The sequence below is a fragment of the Orcinus orca genome, chromosome 8 (assembly GCF_937001465.1).
Source record: "Orcinus orca chromosome 8, mOrcOrc1.1, whole genome shotgun sequence".
NCBI lineage: Eukaryota > Metazoa > Chordata > Mammalia > Artiodactyla > Delphinidae > Orcinus > Orcinus orca.
In genome coordinates, this window is record NC_064566.1 from 40,657,638 (window position 1) to 40,675,206 (window position 17,569).

At 47.7% G+C, this 17,569-nt stretch overlaps 1 protein-coding gene across 1 annotated transcript in view; it reads right to left on the reverse strand.

The window, feature by feature from the left end:
* Nucleotides 1-17,569, reverse strand: part of INSC (INSC spindle orientation adaptor protein) — a 124,221-nt gene that overhangs the window by 79,349 nt on the left and 27,303 nt on the right. Inside the window, exon 2 of the mRNA XM_049713800.1 lies at nucleotides 11,125-11,225. Within this exon, the coding sequence (XP_049569757.1) occupies nucleotides 11,125-11,180 (56 nt within the window). The 5' untranslated portion in view covers nucleotides 11,181-11,225. The remainder of the gene's footprint in view (nucleotides 1-11,124; nucleotides 11,226-17,569) is intronic.

Genomic DNA, 17,569 nt, shown 5'->3' on the forward strand with positions numbered 1-17,569 from the left:
CCCTGTGCCAACTATCAAGGAGATGGCTTCATGCAGTTCTCACAGTGACCCTGAGAGCAGGGCACTATCATCATCTTATCTTTACAAATGAGGAAACTGAAGCTTAGAGAGGCTTACGTGAACTCTCTGATATCACCCAGCTTGTAAGTGGCAAAGTTTGGCTCGGAACGCAGCCCATCAGACTCTAGACCCCATGTCCTTAAATGCCACTCTAAACTGCATTATGAAAGGCCGTGCTCTGTCCAGATGGCGTGTTTAATACTGTCAGGTAAAGATATAAATGCATTCTCACATGCCTGAGCTGAGTCGTTGCTTGTCTTCAAGTTTCACGGCTGTAACGCAGGACCTGATGTGTAGACTAAAGAGGGTTTAGCTTTGTCTTTCCTCTTTACTGCAAGGAGAGTATTTTCATTTGCCAAAGTGGAACATTTAGGAGAATTCACATACCCTACATGTCAGCTGCCATCCTGGTACCTCTGCGGGATTCTGGAAAAGGCAGGTGAGAGTCCAGAAGTAACCACTAGAGGGTTTCCAAGAGCAGGTCTACACCGTTGCCACAGACTCCATCAGCCTCCAGCCCCCAGCACTTGGACCCCCTTCCTCTACCACACTCTCACTCTATCCCCAGCCTCAGGCTCTGACCAAGAGTCCTCTATCCCCAGTTGTGGGCGGACTCCAGGCATCCTTAGGATTTGGCTTCAAAAGAGCCCCAGATGCAGAGGCCAGAAGCAGCTGCCTGTCCCACCAGGTCCTGCAGCCAGTACATGCATCCTGATGTCCTGGTGTTTTCTGTGTGCATTCTCAGCGCCAGCCTGTTCTAGAAGCTGAGGATAAACCTGAACAGGAGAAAATCCCAGTGCTCACACAGCTCAGGCAAGACCCCAAACAGGCAAGAAAGCACCAAGAATCCAATCTGGTCACAGTTATAACAGTAGCTGATGTGTTGAGTTCCAGCAATGATCCAGGCAGTGTTCTAAGCCCTCTCAATATATTACTCCTTAATCCTCCCCACAGCCCTGGGAGAGAAGACTGTTATTGCCCCCATTTACAGACAAGGAGACTTCTGTTGGGAGAGGTCACATGGTGGGTGAGTGGTGGAACCATCACTCAGACCCATGCTCTAGAGCCCAGAGCCTCTCCTCACGTCAACTAAACACCACACTGGCAGCAAGAAGCTGTGAGCAGGAGAGTCTGGGATCACAGGAGACAGAGGGCCTGACTTCGCCTGGGAATATGTACACAAAGGAAATGACATTTGCCCTGGTTCTTAGAGGAGAGGAGTTGGCCAGGACGACAAGGACAGAAGGACTTCCACATAAATGCAAAACTGCCTAGAGACATAAAAATAGTAATACGGCCAGAAGTTTCACTGGAATCAAGCATCAGGGGCCTATGAGGGGTGGCCAGGAAGGGGCCTAAGGAGAGAGACAGGGACCAGTTGATCAAAGACCTTGAATACCATGATTAGGGATTTGAGTTTAATCCTGAAGGCAATTTAGAGACACTCAAAACATTTTAGAGCAGGGCGGTGACACAACTGTGCAGAGACTCAGTAGAAAATGGACTGGAGTGAGTTAAATACCATACAGGAGGGTGACCTGTTGGGAAATGATGGTTATACAGCAGAGAGAGGACAGAAGGCTGAACTAAGGCAGTGACCTGGGAAGAAGTGAATGGTCTGGGAGGGAGATGAGAAGATACGAGGGTGAAGGAGGGAAAGGAGCAAGGCTGCCTCCTCAGCCTCTGGTCTGTGTGACTGGTGCTGCCCTGACTGAGACGGGAAACCCATCCACGTAGGAGTTAGTTTTCATTTTGCTTGGTTTCATGGTGTTGCACGATGACAAGTGGGATACGCGAGGTCACGGCAGAAGTGGGGTTTAGACCCTACAGAAGGGTCCCTCAGAGAGGCCCCACACCTTCCCAGAGAGGAGAGCAGGCCTGGTGAAGCCGGCACAGCCCTGCCACAAGCCGGTCCACTCCCAGCCGCCGTCACTGTGCCGCCACATAATGAGATGTTCTTCTCAATTTTGGAGCCCGGGGACTGTGGCTCCTTACGGTTTGGACTGCGTTAGCGCTGAGCATCCCATAATTGCATAGCTCATCAGGTTCTCTGTCATTAGCTCTCTGGTTCTCAGGGCTCCACCTTTCCTACTGCATTTGCTGGTTGACCCCAACATAAAAAATCTGGTTAAACAGGGCAGCTCTTGCTGTGCAGCAGGCCCTGCCCGCTGTCCCTTCACCTCGCAACTCCCAGTGGTTCAACCATCCTCAGCCGTGAACTTGGAGCTGCCATCTCACTATACATGAAATCTTCCCATTGCAAGTACAGATGATCTGATCTCTCATACAAAGGAAGGAATTGAAAACTGAGGTCAAAGCAGATGGACTGGCAACGAGTCACACACCCTTCATGGTGGAAACCACCACAGTGAGGAGCCTGTAGGGTCTCCAGCCAAGGAGCTGGAGGGGCCAGGGGCCAGGACCAGGGTTGGATTTCCTCCGTTTCCACAGTGAGCTGGAATCTGAGCCTGATGCTGGGAAGATGCCCCCTTGCCTGTGGGGCAGGGAGGGCATCCCAAACAGTGAACGGGGCTCACAGGAGCCCTGTCCAGTATCTGGAAGAGCCCCTGAGAGAAGTAGATGTCTACTCCCCAAGTCACCCTGCTCCTTGCTCCCTGATGGCGGCTTTCCTGGACATCTGGAAGGAGGTGAATAAGCCCCCAAATCTGGGTTTTCTGGAGCTTGGCAGCTTCCAAACACAAAGCCAGATGTAACCACAATCATCTTCACATACCAGGATACTGGTTGGATAAATTATTTTAAGCTGGAATTATCCAGGGTGGAGTTGGGGTGGGGGAAGGGAGGAGCATAGTCTTATACTAAGGCATTACAGTATGAAAAAAATGGGCTTCCTAAAATATGTCTAAAATCAGAAGGAATTAACTACCCACACAGCAAGCAGGGAGAATTACAAACAATAGAGCACCTCTGGGCACCAAGAACTCTCTCCTTCAGCCCTCACAGTGGTTTGATGGTTGGCGATTACCAACCCATTTTACAGATGTAGAAACTGAGGCTTAGAGGCATTACTTAACTTGTCTAAGACCTCATTGTTAATAGTCATAATAAAGTTAAAATTGATTGAGTGCTTATTACTTTCTGGACACTGTGCTAAATGCTAGAACCAATCTTAATGCTTACTTAACCCTCAAAACAATCCCATGAGGGTCACATAACTGAGATTTGGGAGGTGAAGTGACCTGGCCAAGGTCTCGTGGTAGATAAGTGGAAACAAGAATCTATGCAGTCTGAGACCAGAACCTTGGTCTTACCTAAATGCTGTGTTCTTTAATGGTCTTCAGCAATTTAGCTGATATTCACACCCTCAAATCCACAGCTGGGGCTCTTTCTCCTATGCTGGACTTCCCTGATGTGATTATCAATGCCTTTTTAAAGATGGTGATCATTTAAAGACTACAGTATGCCTAGTCATTTTTCAAACTCTTGCCTTATTTCTTTTGGGGAGAGAGTAGGGTGTGTGTTATTTAAATTCAGGACAGAACTCCTGGCCCACTGGCCCCATCATCACAGATCTCTGACGAGTTTGCACCAGAAGTACTGCCAGAACGGGAAGCCAGGGAGACCGTGCAGAGTGGGCAGGGACCCTCTCAGGACTCTGGCTGCGAAGGGTCTCCCCACCCGCTTCACTGTCCCTGCCTCGGCTCTTGCCACTTAGATTGCCCTCCTCATTCTTCAAAGCCCATCACGGGGAGAAGGTAACTGTGTCTGACCCTTCAGACGCCAAAGGGAACAATTCTTCCCAGTTCAGCAGACACATGTCCTGGTCCCCAGTTGCTGATACCAGTTCCTCATTGCCAGATAAGCCTGCTGGCCTGGCATCCAGAGTTCCCCAAAACATTGGGGGTCATTAGTTTAAGGAAATCTCTGCCTACATTCTTGCTGGTTCATTTTAACTACTTTTCACTCAGAATGAAACTTTAATTATTCCTTCAAAATCTGGAATTTGGATTTCTCTGCCTTATTCTATTCCACCTGCTGTGTGAAGTGGAGAGCCTTCTGTAAGAATACATTTCTATGCCAAGAACACTTGGTAATGGCCTCCAAACTTTACCGAGTACCCCAGTGGGCCAAGGTATTGGGCTAGGTGTTGGGATTATAAAGGAGAGATGGTAAGAATATGATCTCCAAGAGGGCAGGACCTTCTATTACAGTGAGACATAATCTCTCCACCTAGCACAGCACCTGGCACATCATAGGCACTCAATAAACATTTACTGAATGAATAAATGAATGATTGTAAATAAGCAATTATGGTTCAGTATGCTCCCTATGGCGTTTTGAAGTAAGGAGAAAGAATTTTGAGAGCACAGAAAGGATGTTCATCTCAAACTAGGGTATCTGAGAAAGCTTCCCACGCCAGCGCTTGGAAGGACGCCTTCAAGTTCACCAGGAGAAGCAGCAGAGTTGGAAGATGGTAGGATTTCAGACAGAAGAAACAGCATGTGCAGAACAGTGGAGGCGAGGAACCACATGTTGGGAAGACGGCAAGTTGCTAAGAGTAGTCAGAGGGGTGGAATGAATTCAGTCAAAAATAAGAAATTCAAATCAAGAAGCATGTTGGAGTGCTAGGTTTCATGGATTTATCTATATTATAACCTAGCGAAGCAGGGTGCACTATCCCCTCCCCTGGAGGAGAGCACTTCTCCAGGCTGTACCACGGGGCTTCCATAAAGCCTGCACAGGGCACACCCTCAAACGCTGGAAGGGGCTCCCTTACAGTTTCCATCCCAGCTACAAGGCCAACACTAAACCTCTTCATGACTTTCGTTGGAAGGAATAAGACCCTGTTTGTTTTGGTCAATGAGATTCTTTCATAGCCCTGAGGCACTGAACTGGGCTACTATTGTCCAGAAAAGGGAAGACGATCCAATACTCACTCACAGACGTCTAGAAGTTAGAGCTAAAAGGGTCCCTGGGGAAACTTTTGCCTACCTCCTCATTCTCAGATTAAGAAACTGAGGCTCAGAAAGGGAAAAGGATTGTCTGAGAACACACAGCAGGTTAGCATAGAGCCAGGGCTGGGAAGGAAGGAAGAGAGGAAGGAAGACAGAATGGAAGGAAGGCCAGCCTCTGGTCCCTGGTTGCTGCTCCCACTACAGTGTGCTCTCCTGTAAGACATTTAATGATGAAATTGCAGTGACATTTTTTCCCAATGAATTAAAACCAAAGATTAAAAATATTTCTGAATCGCTATTCTTTTTTTTTTTTTGCGGTACGCGGGCCTCTCACTGCTGTGGCCTCTCCCGTTGCGGAGCACAGGCTCCGGACGCACAGGCTCAGCAGCCATGGCTCACGGGCCCAGCCGCTCCGCGGCATGTGGGATCTTCCCGGACCGGGGCACGAACCCGTGTCCCCTACATCGGCAGGCGGACTCTCAACCACTGCGCCACCAGGGAAGCCCTAAATCGCTATTCTTTAGAAGAAAAAAAATGTCTCTCCAACTGTCTGACTCCTTCAACCAGTTAAATCTTTGACTTCCATCCAGAAACAGTATTTAAATTAATCAAGGTAAAACTCTAGCTTATCCTTTCCCTCCAAGCGGCACTTTTCCACCATAAAGAATGAGAATAGCTTGCTGGAGACAGACAGGGGAGTGTCTTGGAGAAAGGAACAAAATCCAAGCTATGGAATTAAATTTCTCACAGTCACCTGAAACTCCGCAGCTGTTAGTCATTTTTCAAACATTTATTCATTCAACAACCAGTTTTTGAGTTTATTCTGTATGCATTTTAACCAAAGGAGCACAAATATGAATCAGAAATGACTTTGGCCCTCAGGACATTTATTACTGAGTAGGAAGGATGACATTTACACAACTCATTATAGTACTACTCAAGGCCTGGCCCAGAGTAAGTTCTTAGTCTCAAGTAAATTTCATTCAAATGAATGAGTGAATGAATGAAATTGATATCTATTACAGATCATTGCTAATGAGAAGATTCCACTGGGGCTAGGACACAGAGCTGCCAGAATTTGCTGGAGGCTAGGAGGGAGAATAAACTTAAGAAACAGAGCCCAGGAAAGGCAGGACTCCCCAAAGGGCAGGAGAGGGCCTGAAGAGTATTATGGCAGCTCCATTTCCCTCTCTGGGCCTCAATTTCCCTATCTTATAATGCAGGGAGCTCTGAGGAAACTTCCAGCAACAACATTGAATACCTCTATGATCCCAGTTCCCGGCACCATAAGGGAATTTAAATCCAACCTCTCCTCTTAAAAATATCTATTGAATCATCGTCCCTCTGCCTTTACAAGGTCACGCCCTGTGTTTCTGTGGATTTCTCTTGGGAGATGCGAGAAGGAAGGGAATATGATTCTAGCTTTGATTAGCCTTCGTTTTGGTTTAAACAACAGACAAATATCCAATTATCCCATTGACAATTACAGTCTGCACATTTCACCGCAGGCGCAGAAAGCAGCCCGGCAGCAGAAAACCAGCCACAGACCAAGGGTGTACACATGCAAGCCATTATCTACTTGGAGACAGGCTGGGCTGCAACGGCCCCACTGGCTCAGGGAAGCTGGGCGGGTCCTCGCCAGCAGGCCAGGGGCAACCCAGGAGGCCGCCTGCCACTAGCTGCAGCTGCATCCAGCCCTGGCTCATTTCAGATTCCAGGCTGAACAGAAACATTGTGAGAAAGCGATTCCCTCACAGTGAGACACCCCAAATAAAAGCCCCAGGTTGTATACTTGCTACAAAACCAGGCCTGATCAAGTCAAGAGATAAATTAGTGAGTTGCACAAGGGAAGGGACCATGCCGTATCTGGTCACAATCATGTCCTTAAGCACACAAGCCCCATACAAAGCACGTGATCTGCACTCAATACATATTTTGAGAAAGTATGTGGAAGGCTAGTAAATAAATGACTACTTGAATGAGTGAATGATTTGCTTGTGCAATGCCCTCAAGAACGTCGTGGAAAAGACAGCCAGGATAGAATGCTGGCCGCCACTCATGTTCAAGCACCATCTGGGAACATGTATCTCTGCTCTGATCCTTGTCAGCCTGTCCTGGACAAGTAGGTGACTTAACTCCTCAAGCCTCATTTCCTCATGGGATGGACGTTGTATGTGCCTCTCAGATTCCCCCTCAGGGGAGGACTTGTTGTCCCCAGCTGGCGGACACCCCAGATACTGCCTCAGAGGCACCTCACCTGAGGTCATGCCTGCCCACACACTCCAACGACAGATCAAGGTGGGATATGAAGGTTCTGGCCACTCTGGCCAATGAACGACTCTGATCCCAAAGGTCCCTGGGAGGTCAGCTGAGTCGTCATCAAGCAGGCATCACAGCTCCCCAGCTCCCCCTGCCCAGGCCTGCTTCCTTCCTCTCCCTTCCACAGGTGTTGATCCCAAAGGCACTCCCTAATAACCATCTTGAAATCTCAACTCCATCTCAATGGCTGCTTCCCAGAGGACCTAAACTATGGCTCCCTCATTAGCAAAAGAGAGATAATAATAAGTATACACAAGGGCTATCATGAGGACTGAGTTGCTATGTGTAGAAGCATCCAGCTTTTAGCAAATGCTGGATGACAGTGAGCCAGCTTTGTTATGGGGTTAGTGAAGCCCAGTCCTTTCATCAGTATTCCCACCCTCACTGGCAGGAAACCAGAGAGAAAATGTCAGTGTCTCAGCTTGATCTGTGGGTAAGAGAAGTAGTGGAAGAAAGGAGAGAAGGAAGGAAGGAAGGAAGGAAGGAAGGAAGGGAGGGAGGGAGGGAGGGAGGACATGTCTGGATGTGGCCCTGTGTGCATCCCTCAGACTGGCCTCCAACCCACCCTGTAGGAACCTCTCCATAGAGAGGGTCCAATCAAAGGACTGGGCCGTCAGGATCCCTGCAGAAGATGAGGGCTACGCTGCGATGGTAGAAAGCACAACCCTGGGAGCAGGCAGACAGGTGGCAACACCCGGGCCACCATGTCTGGGTCCCAGCACCACTACCACCCAGACCAGAGCCAATGGAGGGAATCACTGTACCAGACACAAAGAGGGGAGCCCAGAGACGCAAGAAGAAAGCAAAGATCAGCTAGAGACACAGCAGCCACAGTCTCCTGCTACCCAGAGTGCTGAGGCCCTGTCCCCTGCAATCCCACCAATAAGTCCCTGAACCTCCAGGGAAGTATTTGAACCTGAGCTTGCGAGGGTTTCCACTGCGGAGGGAGGGAGGGAGGAGGGGTGTGTTAGTGTTACAGGGATGGCCTGGTGACGTGTGGGTTGGCACCCTGAGGCCTAGAGAGACCTTCCTTCCTGGACCCCAGCACTTACACGACCTTTAAAAGCACTTACGACTGACACCCTCTTACAGACAATAAAGCTGGTGCTCGGACAGGTTAGGCGGCAGCCAAAGTCACACAGCTGATAGGAAGCGGAGCTGGGATTTGAGCCCAAGTCTGATTCCAAGGCCTATATGCTTTCAACCACTTAGAGTTCCCGCATTACAGTTTCCAAGAGTAGGGTTTTGTGCTTTGGCTTGTCTGTTTTATTATTTTTAAATACGAAGACCTCCCAGGAGATTCAGACACAGTCAGTGTTGAGAGAACTGTCACACACCTTCCTGTCGCCCACGCCAATTCAGCTCAGGATCCCAACCCCTGCCCTCAGACTCAGTTGCTCCCTGCCTTCTGTTCTCTTCCAGGAGCCTGCACCTAGAAAAGCTCTATTTGATGCTATTTACCTGTAAGGATCTCAAATACCAAAGGCCTAACGCACAGGATTCACCCAGGCTGTGAGATGATCCCACACAACTTGACCATATTTATTTATTTTGTACATTGAGGTGAACAATGGCACTCCAGAGTGAAATTCAGCCTCACTGGAACACAACAAAAAGTCAATTATCCAGCATTAATTATTTATCTGGAGACAATAACCACGGTGCTGTTCCCCACGACAGAGGCCTCTACAGCTTGGAGCAAGAGGAAAGTAGAGGTGGCTGCTATTGTCTGCCCATAACGTGGCATCAGATCAGACAAATGGACCCCCCTGACGTCCTGTAAATACACATGAGCCTCCGCTGTGAATGTAGCTCATGCACATGCCTCTAGAACACAGACGATTAATAGGGTGGTAGAGGATTAATAGGATTCTATTCCCCCAATATCCTGGGGAGGTCTGCCCTGGCAATGCCAAGCTATGACTATATGAAAGGAAATACCACCTTCTCTCTGCAGCCTGCCCTGCTCTAACAGAACTGTAAGGTTGAAGACATTCTAAACAAACATTTTTGCAGGTTGCAGTGTTTGTGGAACCATATTAGTCTGGTGTTTTCCTCCCAAGGTATTTACTGTACAATATAAGTTAGAAAACCTGTCCTGACGGACTCGAAAAGCATAGTGATCTGATTCCTAAATCATTTTTATGTAATTTAACTTTCGTTTATCTTTAAAAATTCTGAGGAGCTTGGAAGAGAGAGATCAGTGGTTCCCAGGGGCTGAAAGAGTGCCAGGATGTGATCTACCTTGGCTCCGTATTCTCTAGTCCGGGGACATACTCTTTATTTAAAGATGTTAACGTTGATTGAGCAGTACTTACTCTTTATTTAAAGAAGAAGTTAACGTTGATTGAGCAGTTTCTATGTTTCAGGCAGGTGATTTATATATCTTTATACATCTTTATAAAGTCTCATCACAACCCGATGAGGTAAGTATAAATATCTCCATTTCATAGATCAATAAACTGAAGCCCGAGGTCACAGCTAATAAGTAGCAGAACCAAGAATCAAGTTTGGGTGGAGTGGGTCCCAACTCCTAACCACCGTCCTAAACAGCCCTGTGATGACAGCTTCCCCAGCCCCCAGCACAGCCTCTGGTCTGACCATCCCAACACCCATGAGTTCTGTGGAGGTGTCCCAAAGCCCTATTGCCACAGCTGCTGCTGCCCATCTGGATACACAGTTTCCAACCTACTTCCTGGGCAGGACAGGTGATGGAAAGACTAAGATTCCTCTTCATCTAGAACGGTTCCACTCTTTTCTGATTATAAAATAATACTCAAAAATCAAACAAACAATATAGAAATGCATGATGTAAATGAGTTGAAACCCCCTGCAATTCAGGTGAGGGGTTAGTAGAGATTAGGTGGTAGTGGTACCGTAATATATTTAAAGCAGAATACTACAGAACAAAACAACGATTTAACGGCCTTGCAAGTGCTACTTGGATTCTGCTGCCTCGAAACATCCCCGTCAAAATGTCTGAGCAAGGAATGAAGGGCTAAGTTTGAGCCTGGAGCACTCAAACTGCAAAGTTCCTCCATAGATCAAACCTGCATTAGAGTGACCAACCATCCCAGTTTGCCCAGGACCGAGGAGTTTCCAGGCACACAGGAATCTCAGAGCCAAAATCAGGACAGTCCCAGGCAAACCGGGACAGTTGGTCATCACAGATTTGCTGCCCTGGTGCCTCCACCTTTGCTTCTGTCTCAGGCCTCCAGGACCAGTCATGTCAGATCTACACCTGCTTCCCCATCCCTTTCACCTGTGTGAAGGCAGCTCTAGAGCCTCAGGTCTTTCCTTCCCAGCTCATCATCCGGGCCTCACCTGCTGCTCAGTGTACTCCTCCCCCACCCTCCCCACACTGCCGCTCAGGGCAACAAGTGCTTCCCAAGGATCAGCTCTGTGCCCACTCCTGTCCCTGGTGCTCTGAGAGAAAGCCACCTAATGGTAGGCTGACCTCTTCCAAGAGGCTCAGAGAGGCCACTTCCCCCAGTGGCTCCAGCCTCCTGGCCCTGGCGGGATCCACAGCTGCCTCTGGGGTCCCCTATCTTAGCAGCACACTTCACTTGACACTTTGCTTCATTGTCTGCCTGGATCTTAAACTAGCTCCTTGGGGCAGGATGTGGCTGACTCCTCTGTGCCCCAGGGCCCAGTTCCATTTGTATTTGCGGAGTGACTGTGGCATCCCCGATACCTTGTCCTAAGCCTCCTCCCCAGCACAGTGCACAGACAGAAGGGGCCACCCGCAAACCTCAGCATCCTGGGGCTAGGCCTCAGCCAGAGTCCAGATGGGGCAGGCCTTGCCCTGAGACACAGCAGTGGGACTTACCGCTGACCCGGCAGGGGGATAGAGTCCAGGTGGCGGCCTCCAGGCAGCGCCATCATGTTGACGCCAATCTGCAGCAAAGCCTGCCCACAGCGGTCGGGGCCCTGGAGAGAGAAGGCAGAATGGGGTCAACGAGGGCCGCCCGAGTGAGGAGGCGCAATCATTTTCTCTCCCAAATCCTGGCCACAGGGATTCATCTCAGGTGTGGAGGGAAGGCCCCCTGGCCCTCCTCTGCTGTTTCAACCAGTTTATACTCCACTATCCTCACACAAGCAATGCAGTACTCAGGTCTGATCTTGATTCTAAGCCCCTAGTCCACTATGAACCCCTAGAATCTTTTCTTATGTCTCATGGCCCAAAACGTACCTAACGCATTTTGCTTTGCACCAAATATTGGGACACATAGACTAGCAAATATTGCATAGGACATACTTATACTTAAAACGTTTAGAGTTTACCTGAAATTCACATTTTACTGGGCATCCTGTATTATTAGCTAAATCTGGCAACTCTCTGTGCTAATTCCCTAACTATCAATATATACTGTGACAGTACTAGGTTCTTCACTTTGCTTATGCCTGGGAAATGTGACCCTGTAATAGGCAGGGTGGTTGCTTCCCCAAATCCATTCCACTTTAGATGATGTAATTTCACGCAAACTGCCAGGAATTGGTTTAGGAATAGGCATGTGACTCAATTAAAGCCAATGAGCCATGACAGACTTGCTTCTAGGAAAAGTTAACTTTGTCCTTAACTGCAAGCCAGACACAAGATGAGGTAGTATCTCTCCCATTGGACCTGAACAAGGAAGCACGTCACTCCATCGCTGCTAGAGACCATTTTGCAATCAAGAGGGGACCCAGCTGGAGAAGAAAGAAGGCACACAGAGAAAAACACCTGCATTCTTGATCACTGAGCCACTCAATCAACCAGTGCTGAGTCTGGCCCATCTCTGGGCTTCCTAGTATGTAAAATATAAAGTTCTTGTCTAAGTGAGGATTTGGGTTGAGTATACCCAAAAGCAGCCTAACTGATAAAGGCAATCCAGGTTCCGGGGCCTCCAATCCCAGCACTGAGCACCCACTTGGCCTGCCTGTGCCTCATAGGTTAGACCAAGACAACAGTGTTCTTCTTCCTCCATACAATCAGCTGCCCACCTGTTTGTCTCCTGCCTCGAAATCCCATCTCCATTCTTCCCTCTCTGCCACCTCTTTCTTCAAGCCAATGAAGAAGCCCTCCTTGAGGAAAATGGAGATTCTGTCACCTTTGCCTGGGTAAAGCAATGGTCAAGAGATGGTTGTCGGGCTTCCCTGGTGGCACAGTGGTTGAGAGTCCGCCTGCCGATGCAGGGGACACGGGTTCGTGCCCCGGTCTGGGAAGATCCCACATGCCGCGGAGCGGCTGGGCCCGTGAGCCATGGCCGCTGAGCCTGCGCGTCCGGAGCCTGTGCTCCGCAACAGGAGAGGCCACAACAGTGAGAGGCCCGCGTAATGCAAAAAAAAAAAAAAAAAAAAAGAGAGATGGTTGTCTGTCACTTGTCATATCCTGAGCTTGAGGACAGCAGATTTCAAGACATTCAGAGAAAACACAAGTCTGAACTTGTGGGAGGATACAGCTGAGGAGGGCAGCAATTCAAGCCCAGAAAAACTAAACTCTTACATTATGATTAAAAGTGACACTTATGAGAAAAGAACGGAGGAGGACTTTAATTAACAGTGATGTGGCTGGACATAAAGTACCCCTTGTGATGCTTGGCACAAAAGACAAAAAATGTGAATCTGAAAAGTACAGGGAGGAAGAAGCCCAGAATAAACTAGGGCTTTAGATCATTCCAGAGACTCACTGTCACTGCCTGTTCCCTGTTCTGCAGACGCCACTAGACTGTGAGACCCTGGATGGCAGGGACCACTTGGTTTCAAGGGCTGGGCACTTAGCAAACACTAGATATGTCTATAGAAATAATGAGTGGAATGAAATTTTAATACATTTATGTTGAGCCCTAATTCTTCATCTGCAACTGAGAATAATAGTATCTGTTTTACAGGGCTATTATAACAATGACGTAAGATCAGGAATGCAGAAGTGTCAGGCGAGATTGAGAGCTAAATAAATAGTTATTATTATGTCCTGAGAGTCTGCGCTGTGTTCAGTCCTGTGGTCAGCTTTGCCAGGGGAGATGCATAAAATTAGATACAGCATAAAAAGCACCTAGCACAATAACAGTGCTCCACGAGGCCTCTTTATCATCAGGAGTATAATTAGTTTTATTACTTTCATTATTTTCATTATTGAGAAGGTATATTTTTGGAACCCAGTGAGTAAGCAGCCTGAAGAGAATGGCACAAAAGAAAAAAGCTAGAAACAACAAGATGAGGTATTTGTTCCGTTTTCAATGAGTCTGATGAAAGAACCAAAAAGGGAAATACCACCCTCTCAGAGTGAATGCTTTGATGTGATCAGAGTTCAGTGAGCAAGCAGATCTTATTTTAGCTCCATCTTCATCATGGAGAAGAAAGAGGGCAGAGCAAAAAGGTTGAGGCAAGTGACAGTAAGGAAAGTTTAAGGACACAGGAAGTTCCAAGGCCCTTTAAAGTGTGAACAAGTTAGGATTCTGTGAGCACACCCTAGAATACTGGAGGACCTCCTGGATCTGATCAAGTCGTATCTGAGGGACCCTGAGAAAGGGTCCCTGAATGCAGGAGAATATTCTGATTTTCCAAGAGGTAGATTCCAGAAACACATCTTGGTGACCACGAAATTCTAGAACAGATTCCTAATCACTGGCCTATGAGCCCGTCAGGGAGAAGCCGGCTAGAACCCAGATGGAACAAATCACGCTCAAACAATTTCTTCCTTTTCATTAGCAACCGCTGGGCTCTCAGCTGAGGGGGATGCAATAAACCTAATATATCTTGATTTTGTTAAAACATCCGGCTGAGATGTCCTCATTCCTCCATGTCATCCACAGCTTCCCAGCAGTTAGGCCAGTGGAGGCTGCCTGCTAACAAAACCTTGGGTCATGTGATGGCACGTGTTCCCAGAGGCTGGAGAGCCCTCCTGGGGACATCTGGGCTGCACGTGTATCACTGCCCTATGCACAGACTGTATTATTTATGCCTCTTTCCCTCAATGGGACAAACTCCCGGATGTCTGAAACCCCATCTTTCTCAGTGTGGGACTGTGCACCTACATGGTTGAAGCTGGGATTGTGAATCAGATTAGCTGTCAGAGGAGCCACAGCTCATATTTACTGGGTATGGGGAACAGGTAAGAGAGAAAATCTGGAAGGTGAGATAGGGACTATCAAGAGCTAATCTGGCTGATGTTATAAAAGTGCAAAGAATAATGATTGCTAATATTTTTTGAGTGTGTACTATGTGCCAGGCACTGTTCTAAATGCTTCATATAGTATTAACTCATTTAGTACTATCATCATCCCCTTGTTGCAGATGAGACCTCTGAAATTCAGGGGAACTACGTGCACTGCCCAGATCACACAGCTAGTAGGTGACAGAGGGCTGGTATCCAGGTTTTATGATCAGAGGGGAGATGAGGTGCTGGAGCAGGTGAAGGTGATAAGCACAACAAAAGTGACACAGGTCCAGCATTTGCTAACTGGAAGCCTGACTCCGTTCCATGGGGGCAACACCCAGCCCCTACCCTTCACAGACAGATGAGCCCTCTTCCCTCTCACCAGCGCCTCCCACTGCTCCCACCTCCGAAACCATGAGTCCTCCAGCTTCATTAAGTGTCGGACCTCAGTGACACAGCCAGAGGACAGAACAGTGCTCAAAAAATGAAGCGTCCAAACACTGCACCCAAATGGTGGGAGGAAGAGGGGCACAGAGAGTGGGGGCATCTCTCCAGTTGCTCATTGGCTGGTTCCTTTGGTGAGTCGTAAGGACAGAGTTATGGGTCCTAAAGGGATCAGGGGATGGGAAGCCACAGTCCCAGCTAAAGCCTAAAGTGTCACCAGCTTTCGAAGTGAGAGAGCAGCATGGACATATATACACTACACAATGGAAAATAGATAGCTAGTGGGAAGCAGCCACATAGCCCAGGGAGATCAGCTCGGTGCTTTGTGACCACCTAGAGGGGTGGGATGGGGAGGGTGGGAGGGAGACACAAGAGGGAGAAGATATGGGGATATATGGATATGTAGAGCTGATTTACTTTATTATAAAGCAGAAACTAACACACCATTGTAAAGCAATTATACTCCAATAAAGATGTTAAACATAAATAAATAAATAAAGTGTCACCAGCTTTGTAGAGAGACCTGTTTCAAGTGTGCTGGGTGGCTGCCCCCTCCCACTGCCCTAAGCCAGACTCAATCTATTGAGCAGAGAGAGTAGAACCCCTCCAAAACTGCTCAGCATGTCAGGAAACCAAGAATGAATTCAAGGTAACCCCTCTGCCCCATGCCATCTGTCCTCACTGGTATTGCAGAATGAACTTGAATTTTGGAGTCTAGTAGATCTGGATTCAAATCCTGATTCTGTGCCTGATAAGTACATGACCTTGGGGAAAGCATCAACCCTCATGAATGTGGTTTCTCTGATTATATCGGCCTCCTAGGAGCCTCATGAGCATTAAATGAGATCACTCATGAAACTCCCTTATAGATTAATATAATATAATATAATATAATTCAATGTAATATATCATGCACTTGGCACATGCTAGCCTCAAAGTGGGAGTATACTTCCTCATGGAAGGAAGAGCTGAGAAATATATCTCAGGCAGAGATGCTACCTTGCCCACGAGAGAGGTGAAAAGGACACCTGCAGGAGTGAGCAGGAAAGAGGAAACTCCATCACCTCCACCCCCAGCCCAAGGGCCTTCCTAATTCATTGGAAATCCTACCCCAGAGTTGGCAGCCTGGGTTCTGCAGGGCTCTTGGCTGTGTCTCCCCACCAGGAGTGGCTCATTTTCAAGAAAGACTTGAAGCCTTAAGTGTCTCTGATTTAATTCAATGCCTGCTGGGACAACTGCTCATTTCTGCTCCTGCATCCCATTAGAGGCAGCCCTTGCTCACCTCCGTTTGGCTAAGGAGCCAGCTTGGGCTCTGGAGGAAATGAAGGCTATTTACAGTAAATTATTCAATTAGAACCAGCAGCAAGGGCGGCTTCTGCCGTTGTCTAATGGGCCAAGCCGAGTACAGCTCAAGGCAGGGCTGGGATTGTTTAATCTGCAGAATCCATTAGGGCTGTCAACGGGAGCAGAACAGCAAATATTGTGGGAAGCAGTTAAGCTCCAGCAGCAGCAATAGAGAGAGGAATGGGAACTGGGGAAGGGGGGTGGGGGGGAGGGTAGGAGAGGCACTGACCCAGGGATTCAGTCAAGTCCCTCATCATACAATACCGTACCCCCTCATTATTTCTCCTCCATGGAATTTATCACAATTATAATTAAACAATTCACTGTGAAATTAGTGCTTAACGTCTTTCTCCCTTGAGGATCATCCCAGGGGTGGGCACTAGGTCTGACCTGCTCTCCCGCTGTATCTCCTCCCCACTCCCACCACCCCACCCCCTTCCTGACAGTGCCTGGTACATAACAATCAGATCAATTAACACTTGTTGATTGACTAGGTGAGTTCTTTTTTTTTTTTACATCTTTATTGGAGTATAATTGCTTTACAATGGTGTGTTAGTTCCTGCTTTATAACAAAGTGAATCAGTTATACATATAAATATGTTCCCATATCTCTTCCTTCTTGCGTCTCCCTCCCACCCTCCCCATCCCCCCCCAGGTGGTCACAAAGCACGGAGCTGATCTCCCTGTGCTATGTGGCTGCTTCCCACTAGCTATCTATTTTACGTTTGGTAGTGTATATATGTCCATGCCACTCTCTCGGTTTGTCACAGCTTACCCTTCCCCCTCCCCATATCCTCAAGTCCATTCTCTAGTAGGTCTGTGTCTTTATTCCTGTCTTACCCCTAGGTTCTTCATGACATTTTTTCCCCTTAAATTCCATATATATGTGTTAGCATACGGTATTTGTCTTTCTCTTTCTGACTTACTTCACTCTGTATGACAGACTCTAGGTCCATCCACCTCATTACAAATAGCTCAATTTCGTTTCTTTTTATGGCTGAGTAATATTCTATTGTATATATGTGCCACATCTTCTTTATCCATTCATCCGATGATGGACACTTAGGTTGTTTCCATGTCCTGGCTATTGTAAATAGAGCTGCAATGAACATTTTGGTACATGACTCTTTTTGAATTATGGTCTTCTCAGGGTATATGCCCAGTAGTGGGATTGCTGGGTCATATGGTAGTTCTATTTGTAGATTTTTAAGGAACCTCCATACTGTTCTCCATAGTGGCTGTACCAATTCACATTCCCACCAGCAGTGCAAGAGTGTTCCCTTTTCTCCACACCCTCTCCAGCATTTATTGTTTCTAGATTTTTTGGTGATGGCCATTCTGACTGGTG